The following is a 9,119-nucleotide window of genomic DNA, read 5'->3' on the forward strand; positions in this document are numbered from 1 at the left end:
CCCAAGCCAGCACACAGTGTTTTTGGAATATCTCTGGTAGGTGACAGTGACAGCATGGGGAAGGGAATGTTAAAGAGGGAATACAGGTCATCGTAGAAGCAGGGAATATAGGGAGTAAGACCCTCAGCCACCCAAGGAGACAGAGCTAGAGGAAAGTATGAAGACACATTGCTGAAAGATCACCTAAGGCAGGGGTGTCCAATGTCGGTCCTCGAGGGCCGCAGTCCAGTCGGGTTTTCAGGATTTCCCCAATGAATATGCATTGAAAGCAGTGCATGCAAATAGATCTCATGCATATTCATTGAGGAAATCCTGAAAACCCGACTGGACTGCGGCCCTCGAGGACCGACATTGGACACCCCTGAGTCCTAAGGTATTAAAATACCTTGGGTGGCCCTGCTGAATACTGGTAAAAAAAAAAAAAGAGGAATGAAGAGGTAGAAAGCAAAATAAAAGTTGTTTTTGACAGAAAAAAAAAAAAAAAAAAATCACATTACAATGGCCTAGGCCAGTGTCCTTCAACTGCCAGTCTGCGGAATGGTGTTGGTCTGCAAAAATTTCTGCTGGTCCGTGAAGAATTAGTTTTCCCCTGCAAGCGCATGTCCGTCTTCCTTCCGGCTTGGCTGCTCCTTATCTTCAGCACCAGTTGCACTTGTTTGCCAGGACAGTGCACAGTGGCTCTTGCACACTGCACGTGGCTGAACCGGAATCAGGTCAGCAGTATGCAAGAGCTGCTGTGCACTGTCCCAGCAAACAAGTGCAGCTGGCACTGAAGATAAGGCGCAGCCAAGCCAGAAGGAAGGACACGCGCTTGCAGGGGACACTGATCTGGCTTTAGCAGAGGGGAGCATACCCAGCTGGACAGCCCTGAACAATTAAGGGAGAAAAGGGATAACATGGGACAAATGGAGAAAAAAAGGGGGGGGGGGAAGAGCGCATTGGGACATGAGAGGGGGCATGAATTTGGAACAAAGGTTGGAAGGCAGGGAGGGGGACACGAACTCGGGACACAGAAGGGAGGAGGCATGAACTTGGGACACAAGGGAGGGGATAGAAAGGGAGAATTGTTGGGGTGAGTGTGTGAGAGGGAAAGATGGTGCACATGGGGAAAAGTAGAAAGAACATAAGAACATAAGCAGTGCCTCCGCCGGGTCAGACCATAGGTCCATCCTGCCCAGCAGTCCGCTCCCGCGGCGGCCCAGGTCACGACCTGTCTAAATCACCAGAAGGGGCCCCCATGCCACCTCGGTTTCCTAATTGAGTCCTATCTTCCCATCAACGTCCTAGCCCTCCGGTCTTGCACCTGCACGACCTGGTTGGGTTTCTACATTTATTTTCTGGTTAGCTTTCTCAGTATCCCATGATCCCTTTATCCCTCAGGAATCCATCCAGTCTCTGTTTGAATCCCTGTACCGTACTCTGCCTGATCACTTCCTCCAGTAGCGCATTCCAAGTGTCCACGACCCTCTGGGTGAAAAAAAACTTCCTTGCATTCGTTTTGAACCTATCTCCCTTCAGTTTCTCCGAGTGCCCCCTCGTACCTGTTGTCCCCTTCAGCCTGAAGAATCTGTCCCTATCTACCCTCTCTATGCCCCTCATGATCTTGAAGGTCTCTATCATATCACCCCTGAGCCTCCTTTTTTCCAGAGAGAAGAGCCCCAGCCTATCCAACCTCTTAGCATATGGGTAGTGTTCCAGCCCTCTTACCAGTTTCGTTGCTCTCCTTTGGACTCTCTCAAGTACCTCCATGTCTTTCTTGAGGTATGGCGACCAATATTGAACGCAGTATTCCAGATGCGGACGCACCATCGCTCGATACAGTGGCATGATGACTTCCCGCGTCCTGGTAGTTATGCCCCTCTTTATGATGCCCAGCATCCTGTTGGCTTTTTTTGAGGCCGCTGCGCACTGTGCAGATGGCTTCAGTGATGCATCCATCAGCACACCCAAGTCTCTCTCAAGATTGCTTTCTCCCAACAATGCCCCCCCCAATTTGTAGTTGAACAACGGGTTCTTTTTCCCTATATGCATGACCTTGCATTTTTCCACGTTAAAGCGCATTTTCCATTTGTTTGCCCAGTCTTCCAGCTTGTCTAGGTCCCTTTGCAGGTCCTCACACTCCTCCCTGGAGCTAACTCTGCCGCACAGTTTCGTATCGTCTGCAAATTTTATAACCTCGCACTTTGCCTCCTTTTCCAGGTCATTGATAAATATGTTGAAGAGTAACGGCCCCAGCACCGATCCCTGTGGCACACCGCTCGTGACTCCCCGCCAGTCAGAATATTGGCCCTTTACTCCGACCCTCTGCAGTCTACCCGACAACCAGTGCTCGATCCATCTGTGCACATCCCCTCCCACCCCGTGATTCCACAGTTTCCTAAGCAGCCTTTCATGTGGTACCTTGTCGAAAGCCTTTTGAAAATCGAGGTAAATGATGTCGATGGGTTCCCCATTGTCCACCCGACTGCTTATTCCCTCAAAGAAGTACAGAAGGTTCGTTAGGCACGACCTTCCCTTACAGAATCCGTGCTGGCTTGTTCTCAGTAGGCCATTTCTCTCAATGTGCTCGCAAATGCCGTCCTTTATCATAGCTTCCACCATCTTCCCTATAATTGAAGTCAGGCTCACCGGCCTGTAGTTCCCAGGGTCACCCCTCGATCCATTCTTGAAGATAGGTATGACATTCGCCAATTTCCAGTCCTCTGGTACCTCTCCAGTTTTCAAAGATAGGTTACAAACATGCTGGATTGTGCCCGCTATTTCTTGTCTTAGTTCCTTCAGAACCCTTGGGTGGATCCCGTCCGGACCCGGTGATTTGCCGCATTTTAACCTGTCTATCTGTTTGAGGACATCCTCCTTACTGACCTCTATATGCTCCAATTTTTCAGCCTGTTCCCCACTCATGAGCTCCTCTGAGTCCGGTATATTAGATGTGTCTTCTCTCGTGAAAACCGACGAGAAGAACGTGTTCAACCTCTCAGCTACCTCTTTATCCTCCTTAATCACTCCCTTCCTTTCTCCATCGTCCAGCGGCCCCACCTCCTCTCTCGCTGGTCGTTTCCCCTTTACGTAACTGAAGAATGCCTTGAAGTTTTTTGCCTCCCTGGCCAACCCCTCTTCGTATTTCCCTTTTGCTTTTCTAACCTCTCGGTGGCATTCTTTTTGGCATTTCCTGTGCGCCTGGTGATTTTCCTCAGTTGGATCCTTTTTCCATCTCCGGAAGGATGCTTTTTTGTCATTTATTGCCTTCTTTACTTCTGCTGAGATCCAAATCGGGTCCTTTGATCGCTTGTTCTTGCAGCCTTTCCTGAAACTGGGGACGTACGTTTTTTGTGCTTCCTGCAGGGTGTCCCTGAATAGGGTCCAGGCGCTTTCCACAGTCTCCATCCTAAAGATGTTTCTGAGCTTCCTCCCCACCATTTCCCTCATAGCAACATAGTTCCCTTTCTTGAAGTTGAGCGCAGTTGTTGCGGTTCTCCTTACTATGGGTGTCCCCCTTTCTAATGTGAATCTGATCGCATTGTGGTCACTGTTGCCTAGTGGTCCTCCCACTTCTACCCCTCTTGCAGGCCCCCCTAATCCGTTCAGGTTGAGGTCAAGGGTAGCACTCCCCCGCGTTGGTTCCCTGACCAGTTGCTCCATGAAGCAGTCCCTCACAGCTTCTACAAATCCTGTTTCCCTAGTGCAGTTGGAGTGACCCGTACTCCAGTCTATCCCTGGGTAGTTGAAGTCCCCCATCACTGTTACACTTCCAGTCCTGCACTCCTGTCTCAGTTCAGCTTCCAGGTCATGTCCGAGTCCTTCCAGCGTGCCAGGTGGGCGATAGTACAGCCCCAGTTTTATGCCTGCACCCTTGTTTCCCGTCAATTTGACCCATAGCGATTCCAGCCCCTCTGCCTTCGTTGCTATATCCATCCCGACCGAGTAGATAGAGTCCTTTATATATAGTGCTATGCCTCCCCCCTTCTTGTGGGTCCTGTCTCTCCTGTAGAGCTTGTACCCCGGCAGCGCCACATCCCATTGATTCTCCTCTGTCCACCATGTTTCTGTAATTCCAATTATATCCAGGTCTTCCCCCTTGGCCACGACCTCTAGTTCACTCATCTTGGCCATGAGGCTTCTTGCATTTGCGTATAAGCACCGCAGGTCCCGTCGTTATTCCTCCACCTCTGCATTCACCTCTGCATTCACCTGGTCCGCCTCTCCTGTTCCCTGTACTTCTGTTTTGCCCTTAGCCTTTACCCTCGTAGCTTTCAGCTTCCCCACAAAGAGGAAAATTGTTGGGCAGAGAGAGGAGTGAGGTAGAGATATATGGGGAAGAGAAGGATAAGAGGGAGAAATGTTGGATATGGTGGTGGAGAGGGAACAGAGGGACAGATTGAAGGGGATGCAAGGGAGAGGAATGTTGGACAGTGATGGAGGGAGAGGTGTGGCATGGTGCTGGAGAGGGGTGATAGAAGGAGAAATGTTGGGCATGGGGCTGGTGGGCAATAGTGAAAAATGCTGCACATGATCTTGGGATGAGAGAGGGAAAAATGTTGGATATGGCAGTAGAGGGAGTGGGAGAGATGCACCAAGGATCTCTCTCTCTTTCCCTACTCCCTGTACAAGGGATGGAGACAGGGATCGAGCAGCGGGGATGGGGCGGAGACAGGGTTTTTTTTATTTCAGTTTTAGTAGTTTGCCAATTCACAAAAAATTATTTTATTTCCGCCAGTCCATAGGTGTAAAAAGGTTGAAGAACACTGGTCTAGGCCAAAAACAGGTACGGCTTTCTAACTCCAAATGTTTTTCATATCACTAAGTATTCACAAGATAAAGAGAGAAATAAATTGTACAGTTTGAAAAGTTAAATTTCAGAAGTGTTACGCTTACCATATAATTACTATAAGCATGATCGAACATTTCCAGAACTTGATTCCTGTGAAAAATATTAAGATTGAATTGAATAGACCATCAGTAAAATGTACCTTATATATAATTTTGCATTATGCACTGTTTATTTTCCTTGAAGGAATTATCATTTATTGTTTAAAAAGAAGAGGCTCTCTCTCTCTCTATATATAGGCCTATTTTTATCCAAAGAACTGAAGATTTTCACCTCACTAAAAACCTACTATTTAGAGCGGCACTGCTTAGTTTAAAAAGTCTATTTTACCAGTAACTTGCTCTGATAAAGATACAGTACAGAAGACCAGTAACCATACTGGTATTAAAGAAGTTTCTCAACATGTGTATGAACACATTGGTATGTCCCCATAAGGTAGAAGGTATGTCTCCAAAGGGTTGGCATAGAGCAAGCCTATACTTTTCTTAACCACCTACAAACTGGGAAGGCCAAAGATCCAGAGAGCTGGATCTCCATAACTTATTCCTATTTCTACTTCTCAACTAGCCCCAAAGTTAACTGCTACGACTAGTCTCAAATGGAAATACTACAGGTCTGCTGTCCATATGCTCCGTTTGCTACAGTTTCCAAGTAGCATATTTGCAAGGATTTGTGTTACTTCACAATATCTGGCAGGATTGTGTGTTGCTATTACTATGATGATACCAGAATTTGAAAATATATTTGTTTTGTATGATAGCCTGTATAGACTCTAAAATGGATAAAAGCTTTATGATGTTGACAGTAAATTTATTGTGAAATTTCCTACTATTCAATACCATATAGAAAAACTCTGCAACATATCAAAGATTTCTGACTGATAAAGTAAATGACAATTGAACCGTCTTAAAATTTTTTTAAATAGTTTATTAAACAATGTAAATTTTGTTTAAGAATATTTTATATTTTAGTAACTTAAGAATCCTGCACTTAAAATTACAGTAAAACACTGATTTTGAGTTGCCATATGGTACTTGTATACCATTTTAATTAAACCAAAGTTCAACCCAAGGCAGTTTCAAATATAATAAAATACAAATGTATCTATCTGAGAAAAGGTTGTTCTTGTTTTGGAACATGAATGTCAAAATAATAATAAGAAAAAAAACTGGCAAATTTGACATCAATTTTACCACTAAAAGAAGTCTTTTACAAAATATGAAAAAGGGCATTAATATCTGATAATTAGCTTTCTACATCCAAGCCCTTGGCAGGTTTTCCAGTTATATATATTTATTTATTTATTTATATACATACACACATATATACCTACACACACATACATATATGTGTGCGTGTTTTGGCAGGGTCTGACTTTAGTATTACAGATGGTAAGACACTGATCACGTCAAGCTAAATTTTGGTTTAAGACAGGCACTATTTGAACAACAGCACAAACATAAGTGTCAAGCCTGATACAGGGCAACATCAAGTTACCTAACTGTGGGTTCCATTGCGGGTTTTCAGAGGAAAGGGATCTAGCCGCAGGGTGGCTGTAAAACCCTATTCGGAACCCAAAAATCCTAACTCGGAGCCAGATATCGTCCCCATTCCGACCCTTCTGAACATACCTGAGCCGCTGTTTCTCGTCTTTACTCATGAACGCTTCCCCCCGCACCAGCAGGAGAGCGGTCGTCAAACAGAATGTGAAGAGCCCGCCCGAGCCCCGAGAGGGACACATCATGCCACCAACAACACGGTTCATGTCAGCGGCCTTCCTAGGCATGCGTACACGGGGGCTAGGCCCGCGCGGAAGTCATTCTGGACCCGGTCTTCTCGCGCCAGGAGAAATAAAATCCGAGCAACGACAAAGCACAGAAGCCCGGGCCGCGGGTTCGAGCGCTCGCCCTCTCCAAACGCCTTGGCAAGCGGCGGGCAGCTCGATTTCTTTCCTCTTCCACTCGATCCCGGTAACTACGGCTAACGGGTCCCCACAGCGCACGGTCCCTCAGCTGGAGTACAACTGTCAGGATAAGGAAGAAGCGGATTCGTAGTTCCGGCTCTCAACATAGGGAATCAACAAGCCAGCAGGGCCCGACAAGTCATGTGGCATGGTTCAGCCAGTCCAAAGGCTGCAGACGCGCAAGGTGACGTGTAGGTAGGGCGCGCCGAGATTCGCCGGCCGGCTGTTGAAAGTAAGGGAAGGTGGTTTATAAGGGTTCATTCTGTGAGGGCGATTGAAGGTATTCACCGCTGTGGGGCAGCAGTTTAGAGAGCGACATGGAAGCTAATCGTATTTTGTGTAGTTTAACCTCGTAAGAAGAAGATTACTCATCTGAAGACGGAACTGTCTTTAAAAGTCTTCCGCCCCTGTTTACAATTCATTATCCTTAGTGCTTCTCAAATCTGTCCTGGGCGATCCATCAACTAGTCTACTTTGCTTATACTGTATACAGCGTAGTCACTACAACTACAGTCACAATGAACATGCATGAGATTAAAGTTACCATATTTGTGAAGCCAAAAAAGATGACACCTGGCTCCACACTAGAGAGTTCCGGCGGGGACAGAAATCCCAACCGTCCCAGCAAGGATCCTCTCCATCCCCGCCCGTCCCCATAAAAAGCAGCAATTATTTCTGACAGGATCATCAATTCCACAGTTTCTTTTTTGTTTGTGTTGCTGTTTTCCTTGTGGAATCTCTTTGGTGGAACCCTTTTTTGTTTTCTGTTCAGGTAATTAACTTATAAACCCTCTCTTTTACTAAGGCTGATGTGTCCATTATATTATACTAGTCTTTAAGCCGGTTACATTAACGGGTGCTAGAATAGATGTCTGTCTGCGTTTCTTTATCTCTCTCTCCTTGGCCGCTGTCTGTGTCCTTCTGTCTCCCCCTCCCTCCCTCCCCCCCCCCCCGAGCAAAGCTGTCTGCCCCCAGCACACCCCTCCCCCAAACGCAGCCCCTTTTCCCTCTCCCTGTCTCTCCATGGCCCCTTCTGTCTTCCTCCCCAGAGCAAAGCTGTTTCCCCAAGCACACTCCTCCCCCCAAAGCAGCCCCCTTTCCCTCTCCCTGTCTCTCCATGGCCCCTTCTGTCTTCCCTCCAGAGTAAAGCTGTCGGTCCTCAGCACACCTCCCCCCCCCCCAAAGCAGCCCCCTTTCCCTCTCCTGTCTCACCATGGCCCCTTCTGTCTCCCTCCCCCCAGAGCAAAGCTGTTTGCTCCAAGCACACCCCTCCCCCCAAGTAGCCCCCTTTCCCTCTCCCTATCTCTCCATGGCCCCTTCTGTCTCCCCCCAGCACACACCTCCCCCACTAAAGCAGCCCCCTTTCCCTCTACCTATCTTTCCATGGCCCCTTCTGTCTTCCACCAGAGCAAAGCTATTTGCCTCAAGCACACCCCTCCCCCAAAGCAGCCCCCTTTCCCTCTCCCTGTCTCTCCATGGCCCCTTCTGTCTTCCCCCCAGAGCAAAGCTATTTGCCTCAAGCACACCCCTCCCCCAAAGCAGCCCCCTTTCCCTCTCCCTGTCTCTCCATGGCCTCTTCCGTCTTCCCCCCCAGAGCAAAGCTGTTTGCCCCAAGCACACCCCTCCCCCCCAAAGCAGCCACCTTTCCCTCTCCTTGTCTCTCCATGGGCCCTTCTGTCTTCGCCCCAGAGCAAAGCTGTCTGTCCCCAGCACACCTCCCCCCCCAAAGCAGCTCCCTTTCCCTCTCCCTATCTCGCCATGGCCCCTTCTGTCTTCCCCCCCCAGAGCAAAGCTGTTTGCCCCAAGCACACCCCTCCCCCCAAAGTAGCCCCCTTTCCCTTACCCTATCTCTCCATGGCCCCTTCTGTCTCCCCCCAGCACACACCTCCCCCCCAAAGCAGCCCCCTTTCCCTCTCCCTATATCTCCATGGCCCCTTCTGTCTTCCCCCAGCACACACCTCCCCCCCCAAAGCAGCCCCCTTTCCCTCTCCCAAGGGGATCAATTCTTACCCTCCTTCCATCCCGGCGTCTTTTGGCCTGCTCCTCTTCAAAGCAGCCTGCATAAGTGGTGGCCGGCTTTAGCGAACCTTGCAGGCCGCTCTCCAACTCGGTAGCACGTTCCGTCTGAAGCGATCCCGTGCGTCAGAAGGAACGTGCTACTGAGGTTGGAGAGCGGCCTGCGAGGTTCTTTAAAGCCGGCCACGATCGCAGGCTGCTCTGAAGAGGAAGATCAGTGGCAGCAGCGGTGAGCAAGGGCGGGAGGTGTGTTCCCTGCCGAGGACACGGGCAGGGAGAGAGCTTGCCCGCACTTCCAGTTGGTGAGTGAGG

The 9,119-nt window shown here is 48.8% G+C and overlaps 1 protein-coding gene across 2 annotated transcripts in view; it reads right to left on the minus strand.

Annotated features, from left to right (window-relative positions):
• The window catches only part of EDEM3 (ER degradation enhancing alpha-mannosidase like protein 3), a 254,529-nt gene extending 247,626 nt beyond the window's left edge, over positions 1-6,903 (minus strand). Inside the window, exons 1-2 of one of the 2 annotated variants that reach the window (XM_033916145.1) lie at positions 6,460-6,903; positions 4,876-4,921 (exon numbers count right to left, since the gene is read on the minus strand). In XM_033916145.1, the coding sequence (XP_033772036.1) occupies positions 4,876-4,921; positions 6,460-6,614 (201 nt within the window). In that variant the 5' untranslated portion in view covers positions 6,615-6,903. The remainder of the gene's footprint in view (positions 1-4,875; positions 4,922-6,459) is intronic. The other variant, XM_033916146.1, reaches the window with a different exon arrangement.
• Positions 6,904-9,119: the final 2,216 nt, after the last annotated feature.

The sequence above is a fragment of the Geotrypetes seraphini genome, chromosome 12 (assembly GCF_902459505.1).
Source record: "Geotrypetes seraphini chromosome 12, aGeoSer1.1, whole genome shotgun sequence".
NCBI lineage: Eukaryota > Metazoa > Chordata > Amphibia > Gymnophiona > Dermophiidae > Geotrypetes > Geotrypetes seraphini.